This window comes from Petromyzon marinus, chromosome 77, assembly GCF_048934315.1.
Source record: "Petromyzon marinus isolate PM22_M1 ecotype Great Lakes invasive population chromosome 77, UKy_Petmar_22M1.pri1.0, whole genome shotgun sequence".
NCBI lineage: Eukaryota > Metazoa > Chordata > Hyperoartia > Petromyzontiformes > Petromyzontidae > Petromyzon > Petromyzon marinus.
Window position 1 is genome coordinate 3,762,495 of NC_133743.1, and position 20,808 is coordinate 3,783,302.

Consider the following 20,808-nt stretch of genomic DNA (forward strand, 5'->3'; position numbering starts at 1 on the left):
TGTGTACTGTACGGAATCGAACCTGGATCTTGTGTTTGTTTAAAAGTTTTGCAATCTATTTGGTAATGCCTGCTATGTATGGTAACGTGATGGTTTTGATCGGCGTCTTAGGGGGGTTGTTTCTCCATGGTTGGAGAAACAGCTTTGCGGAAAGTACGGTCCGAGTATCCATTCATTTTGAGGACCTGGTGTACGTATTCCAGTTCACTTAGGCGGTGTTGGTCAGAAATACAGTGGGCTCTATGGTGTAGGGTTTTGATGAGGGAATTCTTCTGTGCCGGATGGTGGTGGGATTCAGGTTTCAAATAGGAATATGTGTGGGTGGCTTTCCTGTAGACAGAATGTCCAAAAGAGCCATCAAGCTTCTTCTCAAACAAAGCATCCAGGAATGGTAGCTTACCATGCCTCTCCACTTCCATGGTGAATTTGATGGTTTGGTGCATGGAATTGATGTGGTTGAGGAATTGCTTCAATGCTGGCAGGCCATGTGGCCAAATGACGAAGGTATCATCACCATCTCTTCCACAAGGAAAGACGTAGGGTGGATGTCTGGATGGCATCAATTTCAAATTTCTCCATAAAGACACTGGCTATCACTGGTGATAAGGGGGAACCCATGGGTGTACCTTCATTTTGTTTGTAGAAAATACCATTCCAGGTGAAGTAAGTGTTGGTAAGGCAGTGTCTAACCAGAGTAGGGACATCAGAGTTCAGTCCATGTTGGACTAAATCTTCAATTATTGCTAAGATGTCAGGCACTGTAACCTTGGTGAACAGAGAAACTACATAAAAGCTGACGAGAAGATCATCTGGGGACAATGAAATGCCCTTGATTAGAGAGACAAGGTGAGCTGAGTTAAGCACTGCTGAGGTGGTCTTGCCAGTGAATGGAAGCAAGGTATCAGACAGAAAACGGGCCAGCTTGTAGGTAGGTGAGTTGATAGTGGAAACGATGGGTCAGAGTGGTGTGCCTTCTTTATGGATCTTAGGATGACCATAGAATCTGGGTGGTCTGGCAGCAGAAGGCTTTAGGGAGAGTCGTTCAGCTGGTTCGATTAGAGAGGTCGAACTAGAAATGATATTGCTAGTTTTTGTGGTCAGGCTGTTAGTGGGATCTTTGTTAATTTTGGAGTAGCTACCATCAATAAGGAGGTCCTGGATTTTGTTGTTGTATGTGGTTTTATCCATGATGACAGTGGCATTGCCCTTGTCGGCTGAAAGAATGACTATGCCACCCCTCTTTTTCAATTTTGCGAGTTCCAAGCACTCGTCTTTGCTGATGTTATTAACGGGTTTCTTAGCATTTATAAGGATGGTAGCAATTCCTTAAGATGAATAGATACACAGACAGCATTATCCGCAAAGCGGTCTCTCCAACCATGGAGAAACAACCCCCTGACACGCCGATCAAAACCATCACGTTACCATACATAGCAGGCTTTACCAAAAAGATTGCCAAAATCTTAAACAAACACAAGATCCAGGTCCGATTCAGTACAGTACACAAAATCCGTATCTAATCCCTTTCTGTGAAGGATGTCATTCCTGACTTGCAATACCCTGGTATCTACAAACTAAGTTGCATCTGTGGTGATTGTTACATTGGGGAAACGAAACGTCATGTCTCTGACCGTATCCGCGAGCATAAGTCAGATCTAAAACATGGCAGAATGAATTACTCTGCCGTTGCTGATCATTGCTATAATGCTGTGGGCTCTCATGATGTTAAATTTCGATTTAAAGCTTTCGTGACTGCAAGGATTTATCTTCTTTGGTTCTTTCGGTAAAGTCACGTAGAATGAGAATAAAATAATAAATTTATAAAATAAAATAACACAATAATATTCTCACGACGTTTCAGCCACAACACAAGCGGCCTTCATCAGGTGAAGGGACGAGACTGTCTGGAGGACAGCGCTGTCCTTTCACCTGATGAAGGCCGCTTGTGTTGTGGCCGAAACGTCGTGAGAATATTATTGTGTTATTTTATTTTATCAATTTATTATTTTATTCTCATTCTCATGATGTTGTTTTCTCCGAGACCAAGGTGCTCTGCAAGCCGTCTGGCTACCATCAAAGGTTTGTTCATGAAGCCATCCAGATATATAAACATAGACATAACTTCAACCGAGAGGATGGATACAAATTGAGCAATCACTGGAAAGATGTTATTAACCAAGTAAAGTTTAACTGTTCATAGTTGTTTCCATCCTATTTACCGAGTACTAATCTATTTTACCGAGGTGATTGCATTCTTAGCGTTTAGCAGTATGGCTATTTTGCTGTGGACACGATTATCTATGTTGGCAGCAATTATGTCGATTTTTCGCTCTCAGCGTGTCTGCAGCGCTCGTCCTCCCTCTCCCCATTCGCCCCCCCCCCCTCTTCGCTCTCTGCGTATCTGCATCTCTCGTCCTCCCTCTCCCCATTCGCCCCCTCCCTTCCCCCCTTCTCTTCGCTCTCTGCGTGCCCGTAGCTCTCGTCCTCCCTCTCCCCATTCGCCCCTCCCTTTTCCCCACCTCTCCCCCCTTTCTTCGCTCTTTTTTTTGCCCCTAGCTCTCGTCCTCCCTCTCCCCATTCACCCCTCCCTTCCCCCCCCCCCAACCCCCCCCCCCCCCCCCCGTCTCTGAGTTATTTAACTGCCCGAACTCTGGCTTCTCTCCCAATTCAGTAAAAAAAATATGTATTGCTGTGGTTGTTCACACCTGATGATGATTGCTTGTGTTGCAATCGAAACGTCGTGATTTTTTTTCCACCTACGTGACTTTACCGAAATAACCAAAGAGTATGGATCCTTGCAGTCACAAAAACTTTTAATCTAGAATGTATGTAACCAGTCTGGCGATCGGCAGTTTTCCTTAACAAAAAACGTAGCTATGGTTGATTTCAGTGTCGAATATTATCTACGCAGTACATTATACACTACATAGAACTGAAAAAATGAAAATACTAAACGTATATACATCACCCCATGCAGATAACTAAGTACGGTATAGTAAATGCAGCAACTTTTTAAAGTTGGATATTTATTTTTGCCTAACTGTATGTTTAGTTATGCTAATTTCAGATAATAAATAAAGTTTAAACACAAAAATATGAAAACCCTAAAAACTTGTCATGCATGAATGTGCAAAAAAAAAATCAATTTTAAATCATGGAGATAATGACATTATCTGGCGTATTTGAAAATCCGGCGCCTCCTTCCCCCTGAAACCACCGGGTATTTGATGATCTAACGTATACAGAAGGGAAAAGCTGTATACGAGAATTGTTTTGAAGCCAGCAAATAAAGTCAGGTGCGCACGCACAGTCACGATTGAGAGTGGGTGGTGAGAGAGACCTTATGTTTAGAGATCAGGGATTGGGGTGAAATCCAACTATAACTAGGATTTATCTTTTTCACCAGGTAAGGCCCCAATGAGCTATGCTGCCCTTTTTCAGAAGCGACCTAGTTATCACAAATTATATGAGCCAAGAATGTGTCCCGCACGTGACGTCACTCCACATGAGGCCCACCCCCACGCGTGACGAAACTCCACCTGAGGCCCACCCCCATCATTAATATACATGAGTGGGTGAATTTTTACACGAACGCAGAGGAAGGTCGAGCTGAATTAAATATATTTTTTTATGCAAAGTCGCTTCAAAAATGACGTTTTTTGTTACAGAAAGTGACGGTGAAAAATAAATCTACGCAGCACAGCGCTACATCCGTACGTGACGTGATTGCAAAAGAGCCCCCCCCCCCCCCCCTTCATTAATATTTATGCCCTCGTGTAAATTTAAACTAACGCACAAGGTCGCACACACCACATGCTGCACCCCTCCCCTCATTAATAATCATGAGCGGGTGACGTCACTCCACATGCCGCACCACTCAATAACCATTAACGAGTGACGTCACTCTACATGGGGCAACCCCCCCCTCATTAATAATCAGGAGATGAACAATATTTCTATTGAATATTTCATATTTACTACAATATACACCCGTCCTTGCACGAGCAAAAAAGCTAGTCGCAAATAATAGCTCAACGAAGTGGCTTATCATCATGTGGAAATGTATAGCAGCAGCCAAATACTCTAAACGCATGTTTGTAAATGTGGAGGGGAAAAAAACCGGAGGTAACCCAAGAAAAATCTACGCGACCACCACGGTGAGAAAGAGAGCGACGCAGACTCCAAATATACAGCAGCAGACATCAGGGTCCGGATTGAACCCACGACCTCTTGTATATCAGGCGAGGGAGTTAACATCTAGCCACCGAAGCACAAATCACTGTGCTTGAGGTTGGTAGAAGCACTGGGAGCAATGAAGTGCTGCACAGGTGGTGCAAGGCTGATGAGAGACGCATAAGGAGCCGTCCATAAATGACGTCACGCACCTAGGGGTGGGGTCATACATTTGTGACGATGTGTGACGAGGGGGGGGGGGGTTGAGAAATGTGACGTCACATCAAAATGCGCAACTTTAAATACATATAGAATTGTTATAACAACACTAATTGTTATAACAACACTCCTACAACTTTAGAGTGCAGCGCCATATTAAAGACGCACAACAATGACAATAGTTTAAAGAGATTTGAAGCATGTTTTATTTTCAAAATGGAAATATGGTTGGGGGGGGGGGGGTGCAGAGCTTTGTGACGTCATATTTGAGGGGGGTCTGACTTTTTGTGACGCCATGTGACGAGGGGGGGGGGGAGGGGGTCAAAAATCGTCCAAAATCGCGTGACGTCATTTATGGACGGCCCATAAGAACTTTGCCCATTGTGCATTTTTAAGTTGTACGCTATTGTGACTACGAAGACAAATAGCACCCATATAGCCTGAACAGACTGTTGGGGCAAGTGTTTTAGCAAAGTAGCACCTATGAAGGCCGGCACTGTGGCACACAGGCGGGTGGGTGGCTAGCACCATAACCGGTTGCCTTTACCCACCGCACCAGTTACTCATTTGAGGCTGAGTCGACCTAGTGGAGGCCCAGAACCAATTCAGATAATCGCCGTTGGTGGTCGCGAGCAGGAATAATACTCTGGCTGCCGGGTTTGTAGCGCAGCACGCTAACCGCTACACCACACATACACAGCGAAGTATGTTGACTATTTTGTTTTTGCTACAGTCTTTGATACGCTATGAGCAAAATACCCTGTCTTGTAGTGGAATAATTGTTTTAATTGTGGACCTGAAGGAAATTGATAAGATTTTGATACGATACAAAATGACAAAACACTTCCGGGTCACATTTGCAGATTTAACGTCGGCTATCGCGACCAATATTATCCATAATAGAGGTTTTTGCGTTAGATCGCGTAAATATCAATGCGTTGAATGGTAAATGTAGTGAATTCACACTCCAACACACAACTGGTTAGTGCTGAACTGGGAACGAATTAGCTAAGTTGTATTTACGTGACAAACCTTACTGATTCGCCGTGTCGGGTGGTGGCGGGTTTAACGACACATTTATATTTACACGATCTAACCCCAAAACAAACCTCTATTGTGGATAACATTTACAGTATATTAAATTATGACAGTTAATCTCTGACCTCTTAGTCACCACCTTGGTCGTCCTCTCTTCTTTCGGTGTTACAACTCCTGTGGGGGTCACACACAGAAGCCGTGAAAAGCACATCGACTGAGTTTTCATTTGATCTCTGTGCACGTGTGTGCGAGTGGATTCGATAACTTGTAAATATCAAAGACGTTAAAAAACACCTGAGCATCAAGTTGTTTTCCGTGCTGTAAGGGTCTTACCATAACGAGATCATTCCACGTGAATTCAAGGGTTGGCCAAAATTTGGCAGTTCAATCAAATTGTATAATAATTCACTATTACATTTGCCCAAAAATGGCTGAGCTGCACGCCTCCCCATTCTTCCTGTTGACCGACCGACATAATTCCAATGTACAACTCCTGACATCATGTTATTATCTCCCTGTGTCCAAGGCACGCAACCCCCGATGTGCGTTTGATCAGAGCTGGAACGTGCGCTTGTAGCTCACAGCTATGGTCACATCAAGTCTCTACCGCGAGCCGAACACTCCCAAGGATTGAGCCAGCTCCTCTCCGCCCAAAAACCTGGAACTATTAGTTCTGTGCCTTTGTCTCAACACGCCTGGGATTATAGGTGTAAGAGCCATAAGACAGAAAGTGAATGTATTATTTCTGCGTAAACATTTGAAGTATATCTGTCATACATTTGTTGACAGACTGGGCATATTTGATTTAGAATATTCCAACTGTTTAGAACCCCCCTTTGTATTCTTAGTTCTTTCGGTAAAGTCACGTTGAAGGGAAACAATAAAATAATAAAATATATATAAAACAATAAAAATTCTCACGACGTTTCGACCATAACACAAACGGTCGTCTTCAAACCGACACACCTGAAGACGACCGTTTGTGTTATGGTCGAAACGTCGTGAGAATTTCTATTGTTTTATATATATTTTATTATTAGGTTGTTTGCCTTCAATGTGACTTTACCGAAAGAACTAAGAATATGAATTGCTGCAGTCACGAAAGCTTTAAATCAAAATTTAACCCCCCTTTGGTTAGATGCTCCGTTGGTTGAAACCATGACGTCACTTCCGGTTTGACAGTATAAACGGAAAATTACTAGAAGAGCTGCGCGGGGAGCGAGTGGACACAGTCTTTGACCATGCGGCAACGTGATGCAGTACGTGAACAGGCGAAGATATAACTTTAGGAATCGCTCGTTTTTGTGCAAATAAGAAAGAAAGAAACAGTTTGATTTAAGACACCTCAAACACGTGTCAGACTTATTGCCCCCACAAGTTAAGGCCTAGCTTATTTTATGGTACAAGAAAGCTGCGCCTACAATGGGAACGCCCTCTTCTACGCACACAGAGATACCCATTTGGATTGGCGCGGAGGCTCCAGTCAGTGCCAGATTACAGCTGCCCGGATGATCCAGTAGGGTTATCCATTTCTAACACATTATCGCCCACCCTCCACAGCTTGCGCTGGCTACCAGTCCGCTTCAATATCCAATTCAAGGTTGCTGCTTTCCTAACCTACAGAGGCACTGGGATGGCTTAGCTCCTATCTACCTGCACATCCGCATCTCCCTCCAATCCGCACGAATATTCTGTACACTCCGTTTGTCCATGGAAATGAAGCGAGACTTTACCCAGCTTATGGATTTTTCACCCGACGACACTGGCGGGGACGAAGCCTCCTTGAGCGAAGCCCCAAAAATCTGGAACACTTCTGCCACAATACGTCCGACTTTGCGCCGATTGTACCTCAATTCCGTGGTGTGTCCAAAACAAAGATCCTCCGTATAGCCTTTACAGACTGTTAGCGAGCACCTATGAAGGCTGGCAATAGCACACGAGGGGATGGGTGGCCAGCACCATGCCCTACTGCCTTTGTCATCCTAGTGGTGATGTTTAAACACGGCACCAGGTACTCATTTGAGGCTGAGTCGACCTAGGGGGGGCCCAGGACCAGTTCGAAAATCGTCACTGGTGTTGGCCGTGAGCGAGAACCAAACTCGGGTTGCCAGTTTTGTAGCGCAGCGCGCTAACCGCGACACTACCGTTCCCCCCACAGACACCTATTAACACTCGCCTTCCCATAAAAATAAAAAATGTCAAATAAAAAAATGGTTTCTTTACTTATTATTCACTCTACTCACTAGCTACTTATGCTATTCGTTGCGAGCATCAATGCAATTTAACTTTGCTCCGTCGATCATAGCCACCGAGGTGGTGACGGGTTTCTTTCCTATTGTTCCATGCCCCCTGTTCCAGTCTCGTTCGGCTGCAATGTGCACTGATCAGGGCCACAGGAGGCATTGTCCCTAGGGCCTACGAAAACTACAAGGGCCAACAAAAACAAAATTACCAAGTTTTTTGGTATGACAAAAAATTACACCAAGAGATCTTCTTGAATAAATATATTTATATATCAAGGATAGGCAACAGTGTACATACAAAGTGGGAGAGTCATGTCAATCGTTTTTTTTCCTTTCAGTGAAAGAGAAATTAATGCCGTAAATAAACTGATCGTGATATTTTCATTGCAAATTTGTTTTTGCAATATTTTCAAATCAATATAATTGAACCTCCCTTGCTAGCATGAAAATATAAGAAAATTTGTATAATTTCTGGCAATGAAACATGTGTTAAGATTTTGATTTAAAGCTTTCGTGACTGCAGGGATTCATATTCTTGGTTCTTTCGGTAAAGTCAAGTAGAACCAAGAATAGGTGTTAAGACATTCTTAGCTCTTTCGGTACAGTCACGTTGAAGGCAAACAATAAAATAATAAAATATAAAACAATAAAAATTCTCACGATGTTTCGACCATAACACAAACGGTCGTCATCAGGTGTGAATAAACCAACGGCAAGAAACATTTGAAAGAAGTGTCGGTTTGCATTAATTTATTTATTTTAAAATGCTTATTTATTTATAAAAAACGTTAGCGCCACGCGCAGCGATTTGGCAATTTAGAAGGACTAGTCCATCTATGTTCTGAAAAGAGGAGGGGGGATACGAAAAATGTATGTATGCTGTCTGAAAGCCACCGTAAGCGTGAACAATCAATTAAGACCTGAAATGGTTTATCAAATCCTTCCAATGATTGCTAAGCCAGAATCCATCTTCTCGGTTGAAATTGTCTCTGTGCGTGTATATGTGGATAGCCTCATGAACGAATCTCTCATGGTAGCCAGATGGCTTACAAAGAACCTGTCTTCGAAAAGTCAATGTCATGTGAGCCTACTGAATTATAACAATGATCTGCCACGGCCGAGGTGATGGTCCTACCGTGTTTAAGGTCTGCTTTGTGTTCACGAATGTGGTCCGAGACATGGCGTTTGGTTTCTCCAATGTAACTACTACCACAGAGGCAACTTAGTTTGTAGACATCAGGGTACTGTATGTCCGGAATCACATCTTTTACAGACGAAACCAGATCACGGATTTTATGTAATGTGTTGAAATGGACCTGGATCTAGTGTTTATTCAAGATTTTGGAGATCTTTTTTGTGATCCCCGCAATGTAGGGTAAAGTGATGGTTTTGAAAGGCTCCTCAAGAGGGTCCTTCTTCATGGTTTGAGTGATAGCTTTGCGGATTGTATAGTCAGAGTAACCATTAGCCTTAAGAGCTTGGTGTACGTGCTTGAGTTCACTGCCTATGTGTTCCTGGTCGGATATGCATTGGGCTCTATGGTACAGTTTCTTGATGAGAGAATTCTTCTGTGATGGATGGTGGTGGGAATCCGGTTTCAGATAAGCATCCGTATGGGTAGCTTTCCTGTAGACAGAGTGGCTCATTGAACCATCAGGTCTCTTTTTTATTATGACATCCAAAAAAGGTAGCTTGCCAGACGACATACATTAATTTTTCGTCTCCCCCCTCCTCTTTTCAGAACATAGATGGACTAGTCCTTCTAAATTGTCAATTCGCTGCGCATGGCGCTGACGTTTTTATAAATAAATACACCTTTAAAATAAATAAATTAATGCGAACCGACATTTATTTCAAATGTTTCTTGCCGTTGGTTTTTTCACACCTGATGACGACCGTTTGTGTTATGGTCGAAACGTCGTGAGAATTTTTATTGTGTTTTATATTTTATTATTTTATTGTTTCCCTTCAACGTGACTTTACCGAAAGAGCTAAGAATATGAATTACTGCAGTCACGAAAGCTTTAAATCAACATTTAGGTGTTAAGATGTTAAACACCAAACTGAAACCTTTTGCAAGGAATCATGTCTGCATTAACCACATATACTTGTGGTGAACATGCAAACAAAAAAATGATATGATAATAAATGCATTGTCTTTTAACCTGCTTGGTCCACACCAGACAGTTTTCTTTAGAGCCTCGTCTCAAACAGTGTTAGACCAGAGGATGCTAAAAGGTGAACAGCACAAAGACAATGCACTATCAGGACATTGAGAGCTCGGGGTGAGCAGCTACATCATGGGACTTCCCTTGCCTATCAACATTTAAGAATAGGTTTTGCCCTTTCTGGTAATACTTTCAGAGCGTGTTTTTGTTTGCATGTTCACCACAAGTATATGTGGATAATGCGGACATGATTCCTTGCAAAAGGTTTCAGTTTGGTGTTTTAACATCTTAACGCCTTTTTTGCCAGAAAGGGTAAAACCTATTCTTATATGTCAAATGAAATCTACTTATCTATGGCATACAGCGTGCTCCCGTGGAATGAGGGCACAGACTAAACAATGAACCTATCAACAGTAACGACATCTGTCCAGCAGCTGGAAGAAGAACCAACGCGTGAAACAAGCGGAGTAACAGTGGCGATAGTAATAACATGGGGCAGAAGAACCTACTGAAGGCCTAACGAAACAGAAGTGCTGAGGGCCTACACAAACCTTAATCCGGACCTGGCGTTGATGCGTACTCTATTGAGGGCGATATTGGCGCACACACAAAACAAAGATTCATAATAAAGGTTTTTGGGTTAGATCGCGTTATTTATAAATGTGTCGTAACCCTCCACCACCCGACACGGCCAATCAGCAAAAAAAGTGTCACGTTGACAAAAGACAAATAGTTCACTACTTTAGCCCACCGGTGTGTTGAAGAGTGAATCCACAACATTTACAGTTTGAATACGACGTTTCGCTGGTAATTACATCCAGCATCATCGGGCGAATTGCCCGCTGGTAATTACATCCAGCATCATCGGACGAAATGCCCGGGCGAAATGCCCGATGATGCTGGATGTAATTACCAGCGAAACGTCGTATTCAAACTGTAAATGTTGTGGATTCACTCTTCAACACACCGGTGAGCTAAAGTAGTTAATTATTTTCTCTTTTGTCAACGTGACACTTTTTTTGCTGATTGGCCATGTCGGGTGGTGGAGGGTTACGACACATTTATAAATAACGCGATCTAACCCCAAAACCTTTATTATGAATAATATTGGTCGCGAAAGCCTACGTGTTAAACTAAAAATAAAGATTGATTGATTGACTCGATTAAACACTTTGTTTTTGCACGTAAAGTGGCACTCGGGTATGAGATTTGGATGCATATAACTCGCCCAATAACCCCCTCGCTTACTCAGCTCACTAATTCACTCTGAACACTCACTCACCCACACACTCACCCACATACACTCACTCACACACTAACTTACCCACTCCAATCGCTCACCCACTCATTTACACACACCATACAAACCACACACACCACTTACTCACTCACCCACTCATTCACACACCCACTCATTCACACACCCACTCATTCACACACACCACTCACCCACAAAAACACACGACTCACACCACTCACGTATTCACCCACACACACACTCACACCACTCACTCAACTCACTCATTCACCTACACCACACACCACTCACACCACTCACTCACCTGTCGTTGTGCTGGCCAGTCGATTCATGAGGAAGGATTTTCCAGTTCTGTATTTTCCAACTATTGCCACCACCACCACCGGTTTGTCGATTCTACCCAGAAGCTGAGCTGTTTCCTTGTTGACGTAGAACTTTGAGTACTCGTCGGTCATGATGAACGGCATAGGCCTTGGTGGATATGGAGATGACATGGTGATACGTCTCTGTGCGTTTGTGTCTGTATCTAAGTGTGTTTATTTGTGCCTATAAGTGTGCACTCCTGTACGTGTCTATGTGTATCTCTGTTTGTCTAAGTGGTGTTCTCTGGGGTGTTTGTTTCTATGTTTGTTTCTGTAAGTGTGTATGTATGTTTGTTACTACATTTCTGTGTATATGTACGTGTCTATGTTTTTTTGTGTTTCTGTTTATGTGTGTGTCTAAGTGAGTTTTTCTGTGTATGTCTGTATCTTTCAGTCTGTTGTGCCTCTGTGTCCACGAGTGTCTATCTATAAGTATATCTGTGATTTGTTAAGTTGGTCGGTGTCTATATTTCTCTGTGTCTCGGTATCTCTAAGAGTGTCAGTCTCTGTGTATGTGTTTTTGTATGTGTGCCTGGGTTCGTGTCTACGTGTCGGTATCTCTAAGAGTGTCAGTCTCTGTGTATGTGTTTTTGTATGTGTACCTGGGTTCGTGTATACGTGTCGGTATCTCTAAGAGTGTCAATCTCTGTGTATGTGTTTTTGTATGTGTACCTGGGTTCGTGTCTACGTGTCGGTATCTCTAAGAGTGTCAGTCTCTGTGTATGTGTTTTTGTATGTGTACCTGGGTTCGTGTCTACGTGTTCTTCTCTATATCTAAGTATATGTCTCTGTGACTGTGCGTGTCTGTCTCTTGCCACGTTAATCTGCGCAATGAAGGGCAGAGCATTTTACCTTTCAATTCCTTCTTTGTGTGTGAGTGGGGTTTAAACAGGATGTGCTGGTTTAGACTTGGTTAAGCAAATCTTCTTTTTTTCGATTTAAAGCTTTCGTGACTGCAATGATTCATCTTCTTTGGTTCTTTCGGTAAAGTCACGTAGAATGATAATAAAATAATAAATTGATCAAATAAAATAACACAATAATATTCTCACGACGTTTCGGCCACAACACCGCTTGAAGGCCGCTTGTGTTGTGGCCGAAACGTCGTGAGAATATTATTGTGTTATTTTATTTTATAAATTTATTATTTTATTATCATTCTACGTGACTTTACCGAAAGAACCAAAGAAGACAAATATTCTTTTTTGGAATGAGAAAACATTAACAACACACACACACACACACCTTTACACACGTAATGATGATTATAACATCATTAGACCTCCTTTGCAAGTACCAAAATATAAGAATAAGGGTTTTCCCCTTTTTTTATGGCAACACAACTGAAACCTTTTTACAAGGAATCATGTGTGCATTAACCACACCACTTGTGGTCACAGTGCAAATAAAAAAAACATACTGATAATATGCATTGTCCTTGAAACTGATTGGCCCTCGCCAGAAATGGATTTCTTTTGAGCTTCGTCTCAATTGGTGCGAGACCAGATGACACCAAAAGGCGTACAGCTGAAAGACAATACAATATCAAAGTAATGAGGGCTTGGGGTAAGCATCTACATCATTAGACGTCCTTTACCAGTACAAAAATATAACAATAATAGGGTTTCCCCCCTTTTTTCTGGCAACAAAACTGAAACTTTGTTACGATGAATCACGTCTGCATTCCTCACGATACTTGTGGTCAAAATGCAAACACAAGTATTGTGGTTAATGCAGACATGAAAAAAAATTCAGTTTTGTTGCCAGAAAAAAAGGGGAAAAAACCTATTCTAATGATTATAACAATGCTCGTTGTTTTTTTTTATATAGCGCTCTATATGTCAGGGCAACTCAAAGTATTTTTTAATCCACCACATCTAAAATATTTAACAAGAGAACCCATGGCAGTTGTTCCTGGGGGTAAAACGTGACAGCACCTTGCCTGCAAACCGTCACGAGTCTAATTTAACTCGCAGGTTCTCACAACCGGTATCACGATGCGTATTTTGTGTTTGTATTAACATGGTTGGCTACGTACGGTGCGAAAGAAGTTCAACATATATAGAAACATGCATTAATACAAATGGTGTCCGACATCACAACCTCAATCAACTGACAGCCAAACAATACAAGTTGTCACATGAACAAGAAGATGTCGTGCCACAGACTTAAACCGTTTAACACCTAGGCTTTCGCGACCAATATTATCCACAATGGATACTTTTGGGTAAGATCGCGTGAAAATAGATTTGTCGTTAAACCCGCCACCACCCGACACAGCAAATCAGTAAGGGTTTGTCACGTAAACAAAACGTAGCCAATGTGTTACTAGTACAGCACGAACCGGTCGTACAGCACATATTGAATTCTTCGAAAATTTGGAAATATTTAAGTGTCTGGGTTGAAGATCAAAAATCAGCATAGCTCGTCAACCGTCTGTGGCACGTTTTATCTAATTACGTGTATTTATTATGAATAAAAAATTATGTAGACTTCATGATGTTTAGTCAAACATTTTTTTCCAGAAATGTAGGCTAGGATCGAGACCCCCTCATGTTATCATGATGTATAATTTGAGTGCACTTTGAGTAATTACGAGTTTTTGTAGCATTTCCCAATAATATTTCCCTTTATTATAGTAGAAGATTAATGTGCTTTTATAATGTTTTTGTACCCGTCTCTTCCCCTCCGACGAGGCATCGCAGAAAGCTCTGCAAAAATAGCAGACCATTTACTGGGGTTTGGAGATCGTACCACCATTCTTTCCCTTTAGGACAGTAAAAGGATGTGGTGCTGGAAGCTAATTTTTCGATGGAATTGGAGAGGAAAGTGATTTGTGATCGCGGGCAAACGAGGCAGATTAAATCTCCTCAACAAGCCGCGACCACCACTCATCCTGCGATAAGCCTCCTCATGCTGCAATGTTGTATATGGTGGGAGTGGGCCTATAGCTTTATTTCAGCCAGCTGGAACACCTCCTCTGTCAGCCATGGTCTCCGTGGGGTCTGGACTGTAAACTTAATGTAGCCATTACAGCTACATGAGCCACAGTCTTGAACCTCACCCATTTCTGCTTGGCATCAAGATGAGGGAGGGGGGGGGGAGGGATTATGGGACCACCACCTGCAAGAGATGATACAATTAAATTATCACTTGCAACGATCAGGCTATTGTGAACTTGAATGGGGTTCTCCACTACCGCAGTGGAAGAATGGCAGGCGCATCTTACAGATGGCAAGTCGATGGTCAGTAGGCAGATCGGCTCCACGGTAGGTCCTGGTGTCAAGGACATGGGCCTACATCCGCCGGTCATGTACGTGAACAGGCAGATCTTGCTTGACACAACCACATAGAATGTTGATTTGTCATTAACGCTCTTTGTCCTGGAGAATTTTTTATATACAATATAACTCCTCTTAACGACCTCCATAGAGCCCAAAATGTAGTGTATAGTGTAGTGTATAGTAGTGTAGTGTGTATTAGTGTATAGTAGTGTAGTGTGTATTAGTGTATAGTGTAGTGTATAGTTGTGTATAGTGTAGTGTATAGTAGTGTAGTGTGTATTAGTGTATAGTGTAGTGTATAGTAGTGTAGTGTATAGTGTAGTGTATAGTGGAGTGTATAGCAGTGTAGTGTGTATTAGTGTATAGTGTAGTGTATAGTTGTGTAGTGTATAGTAGTGTATAGTGTAGTGTATAGTAGTGTAGTGTGTATTCGTGTATAGTGTAGTGTACAGTAGAGTACAGTAATCTAGTGTGTATTAGTGTAAAGTGTAGTGTATAGTAGTGTAGTGTGTATTCGTGTATAGTGTAGTGTACAGTAGTGTACAGTATTAGTGTATCGTAGTGCAGTGCCTCCATAGAGCCCAATGTGTTTGCTTACCGACCCTCGTAAATATTGATTCATGCATTGATTAACCATGTTGTTTTTTATACTATGTGTCTATAATGTTGTTAATATCTATATGGATTAATATGCATTGTTAAAATGATATTAAAGTACGTTTTTTTGGGTGAAAAAGGGTAACTTTCGATGCTATCGGAACAAATGAAGTCTTTAACGTATGTTTAACACGTAGGCTTTCGCGACCAATATTATTCATAATAAAGGTTTTTGGGTTAGATCGCGTTATTTATAAATGTGTCGTAACTCTCCACCACCCGACACGGTCAATCAGCAAAAAAGTGTTACGTTGACAAAAGACAAATAATTCACTACTTTAGCCCACCGGTGTGTTGAAGAGTGAATCCACAACATTTACAGTTTGAGTACGACGTTTCGCTGGTAACGTATATTTGCCTATACTCACTTAACGACAAAAAATCACTTAACGACCAAATCACTTAATGGCCGGTTTCATGGAACCAATTACTGTCTTAAGAGGAGTTCTACTGCATATGACAAAATGTAAGCATCAAAACAATCTAACAAATCGCTTTTGAGTGAGAACAGCCAAGCATCACTGGGCAAGGGAACGTAGCCCACCCCCCATCATTCACTCAGCCAATGAGAGCAACGGACGCTGCGATTCGATTGTCCACGATATATATTTATAAAAAGTAAAAACATCTATTTGTTTAGCCAGCGTGAGAACTCACGATACCAGGATAGAATCTCAGGCTCCACCTAAAAAAAGAACACTCACTGCAGAAATGGAGAATTGAGGGCATCGCTCAGATTACAGAGCGCTTGTACTGAAAATGACTCGGATTGGGAGTCCAACAACTCCCCCAATGTTGCCTTGTAGGAGTGCAGCAGAATGTACTTGTGAGGACAGGACATAACACTAATGTTAAAATAATAAATTATGATAAGTTTTAATAAAGTATTAAAGCTTTCGTGACTGCATAAAATTACTCATTGTTTTTTTCGGTAAAGTCACGTATGTAGAAATACAATAAAATGATATTCGTGGTCCGCTAGGAAGTGTCTAACTGTGTTGTTGGCCTGACTGGCTGTGCTTCACGTAATGTTTTTTCAGGTTTGTTGAATTCTCGTCTCTCATCTTTTTGTTGTATTTACCTCCGTGATTTATTCTTGACACCTGATGAAGATCGCTTGCGTTGTGATCGAAACGTCGTGATTGTTTTTTGTTTTAATATAATTTTATTGTATTTCTACATACGTGACTTTACCGGAAAAAAACAATGAGTAATATTATGCAGTCACGAAAGCTTTAATACTTTATTATCACACTTCTACAGGGAAGTTACCGTTGTAATTATGTGTAAGATGTGCCCTTTTTTGAGCTGCAGTTTTGTATTTACAAGAGGTGGTCATTTTTTGAGCTGCCGTTTTGTATTTACAAGAGGTGGTCCTTTTTTGAGCTGCCGTTTTGTATGTGTAAGATGTGCGTGTTTGAGCTGCCGCTCTCGCTCTGGCCCCTCCCCCCCTCTAACCGTATTTCCTATTTAAGCTTCTGTTCATCCCTCCGCCCCCCCCTCTCTCTGCCTCCCTGTCCATCTTTCCTCCCTCCTTACCTCTTGGTGGACTTGTATATGTATTCCTACTGACCGTGTACCTCGTAATTTTCATTCTATCTATGCTGGTATGTGCAATCCAAAGGTTGAACACGAAATTTAACACTCTTCTGAAATTCGTGGTCCGCCAGGAAGTGTCTAACTGTGTTGTTGGCCTGACTGGATGTGCTTCACATAATGTTTTTTCAGGTTTGTTGAATTCTCGTCTCTCATCTTTTTGTTGTATTTACCTCCGTGATTTGTTCTTGACACCTGATGAAGATCGCTTGCGTTGTGATCGAAACGTCGTTACTTGCCACTAAGTGGCCGTGACGTCACCACGGCACCTGTGCCAGGTGCGGTATATATAGGCCTTTTTCCACAAATTGCTATTAAAAATAATTCTGCCATTTTTATTAAATAATAATCGATAAAATACATAAATAAAACACCCTCAAACCCGCTACCTCCCACAAGCATCTGGAGGTCGTAAAAGGCCATTAAATAATAAACTCCGGGGCAAAGGGAGAGTGCCTCCCCTCCGTAATAGGAGAAACCACGAAGAGAGGGGTTGGTAATGCAAACAAACAACATGTGATGGTAAAACAGTCAGTCAAAGGTCAAAAAGGGGGGGGGGCAGCCAGGCCGCTGCTGCCACGGGAGGAGGACGGTGAGAGAGGGCATCTGTTTTTCTTTTCTCTCGCAAGAGACGCGGAGAGAGGAGAGAGAATTTCACATTTAAGCTCGGCAAGCGATAGCGAGACAGCAGCTCAGAAGAGGACAACAAGCCAGCTCCGGGGCATGGCCTCGAGACATTAGCAATGGGTGCTGTGTCTCGTAGAGAAGAGGGGCGAGGTGATGTTAGGTGCTGAGTTCGGCATGGACCGACAGAGTATCGCTGAAAGTTTGTTCTACATTCATCCTGATGTTTTGAGTCGCTTGCGGAATCCTGGATTGCGATAAGCTGTATCGTACTAAGCTATCAGTTGTGTAAGAGGTGCGCAAATATAATTTTCAAGTTTTGAGGTTGAGTGATCCAGCCAGCGACGAGTAGCTCACAGCAAGAACCCTCCTGGAAGAAGGGTGAAGAGCTGCACGCACAATCGAGCATCGCCAGAGAGAGAGGGAGACGGAGCAAGCGAGAGTTTTCAGCTGCCCCACCAGTGCCACCAAGCAAGGGTGTCAGCTGCCAGCGGAAAAGCGTTGTGCTGACTCGGCTCATCCAGCAGGGTAAAGAGCCTGACCAGCCGCCCGTGAGCAAGAGTGTCGGCGCCAGCGAGCGCGCCGTGGGTTCGACCCACAACACACACCGACCAGCACCAGCTGGGAACCAAGACGAGAGTGAGGAACTGCAGCCAGCGGACGAGCTGCGGGCGCTATCTGACGACGGGATCATCGCGCACCGACGGCGGGTGTCGTGCCGACTCTTCCACCCAGCTGTGGATAGAAACTGTGGCCGCCCCGAGCAAGAAAGAGATCGAAGGCGTTTGTATGCCCCTCCCCCACACTCACAGCCTCACGACGCATCGCCCGGTGTCTGCTTTACGCAAATAATTGAACAAGTGGCAAAGAAGACACACAACACGCATATTGGGACAAATAATATTGTTCCAAAAAGTTATATTTGTGTTTCAAGAAGGGTTGCCATTCCAAGGTGGTGCATTACATATCAACTGATCGTGAAGAACATTGCTGCCCATTGAGTTACGTGGAAAATGTCATTTAGAAGTATTTTAGTCGTTCGTTTTTTTAAAATTGCGTAATCTTACCAATGAATTAATTGATAACTACTCTTGCCTTCGGAACATGCTTATTTATTGTCCTTCGTATGAATATCGTGCATTAATTTTTAAGGACTTTTTCCTCTCGCCGTGTATGCTCGCGTACTCTGAGGAAGTCATCAATTGTTCTGTTACCCAGTTAACAAACGTGATCATTGAGGGTTAAATGTATGGATCAATGAGGGGAACATCTCCTGGAGTACTGTGTTGACAATTTCAAGCATAAGAATTCGCATATTAGAGTATTAAGGTTTTTGTTTTGAAATTAAAATTGCTTAACACAGAAGTGTTTCAGTGTTTATTTCCTTAGTTCATGCGTAATAATCTTATTTATAAGAACTCTATCCTGCGTTGAGATTTGAATTTGGAGACCTGACATAAACACACTAATACATAATCCGTAAACGTTAAAGCAAGAACAATTGTATTATACCGATTGATAATACAACCCTAGACGACAAAGCTGAGCTTAATCTAGCATACTTACAGCACACCTGCATAACCTCATACAATTAATTGTATGATCCCGATTGGTAATACTACCCTCGACAGCGAGGCAGGACCTAATTATCATAACGGCTAGCATTAGAATAATCGCACACATTCGCATAAATTAATACGATTATCTCTCTAATTAGCATAATCTACGTGCATAATTACATCAAATAACATAATTTCGGATAATTACGCAGATTCCCAAAATGCATTTAATTTTTATTATATTCATCTAATTTTCAATATACAACACAGGCCAGATGCAATTTGAGGCCACTTAAAGTGTCGAAGGCTCGCTGGCAGGAGGTTAAGGGACAACCCCAGGTGCCATGGCTTGACTGACTTAGATTTTAGGCAGATGCACCACCTATGCTCCATACACATGTATACACACAACTCACATCTACAAATATACATTTGAGGATCTCTGTAGAATAAATCAGAATTAGAATATTCTTTTTATACAGCAGGAGAATTCCGATAAGCTATTTTTCTCAGATGTCTAGTTGGGGCCATAGGGTAAGAACGTTACAACAACACACAATACAAAACTACGATAATAGTGCAAAATACAGGAAAGGTAAACAAATCACCCAAACACGTACAAATTAACTAAACCTTCGCCATCCTACCAGGCAAAGCCCACTGAGGCATTAATCTGTTTTTCAGAAGCTACCTGGCCACCACGAATGTTAGCTCAACAAAATGCTGTTGAGCATGCACCTATAAACCAGCATAGGCACACGAGACGGTGGTGAAGCGAGCACCTCCGCGAAGCCACGTTTGTATCTCCAATGCTGATATTTACACACTACAGCAATGGTTCTTCTTAACCTGGGGTGCACACACCCCCTGGGCATGCGAGATGCCCTTTCTGATGGTGTGAGACATGCCATATATTTATTAGAAAGACAAATTTAGTTCGATCAAGGAAATACAACTACTTTGTTTAATAAAACACTATGTATGGTTTAACATTATACATTGTTTAACTATTGAAAACCAAAGGGGTGCAAGGCTGCAGTCAAGGTTAAGAACCACTGCACTACAGAGAGTCCTCGTTTGACACTGAGTCAATTTCGTGGCGTCTGTGGACCAGTTCATATATTTCGAGAGCCGCCATCGATATTGTTAGTATCAACTTTCTGTTTCTCTTAGAATTGTATCCATATTACTAAGTGTAGTTTTAATTTTACTCTCAGCGCTTTAAGATATTTCAATATGGAAGGCGCTTCATAAAATAGAGGTTGTTATTATTACAATAAATCCTTCCTGAGCCCATCGAGTCAATGCCGGATGAAGCTCGTGCAGGGCCTGCAACACATGTTATAAAGGGGCCCTAAATCAAAAAAATATATATATATTAAAAACAGATGTTTTTAGTTGCACAGTAAAGTAATTGTATATTTTTATTGCTATACAGCCAGATAATACGACAAATCGCTAACCTTAAACATCCAATCGTTCATAAAAGTTGAAGGCAGCATAGTACCAGTAATAGAGCAAGTGCACTGTACCGGAATTGAAAGCTTGAACGCATTTAGTACGGGGCCCTTGAAAATGCAGGGCCCGTAGCATATGTTACTTTTGCTAATACGATAATCCGGCACTG

The 20,808-nt window shown here is 42.2% G+C and overlaps 1 protein-coding gene across 1 annotated transcript in view; it reads right to left on the minus strand.

The window, feature by feature from the left end:
* Positions 1-12,647, minus strand: part of LOC116957581 (guanylate-binding protein 1-like) — a 71,399-nt gene extending 58,752 nt beyond the window's left edge. The window contains exons 1-2 of the mRNA XM_032979821.2: positions 11,404-12,647; positions 5,556-5,604 (exon numbers count right to left, since the gene is read on the minus strand). Of these exons, the coding sequence (XP_032835712.2) occupies positions 5,556-5,604; positions 11,404-11,593 (239 nt within the window). The 5' untranslated portion in view covers positions 11,594-12,647. The remainder of the gene's footprint in view (positions 1-5,555; positions 5,605-11,403) is intronic.
* Between the last annotated feature and the right edge of the window lie 8,161 nt (positions 12,648-20,808).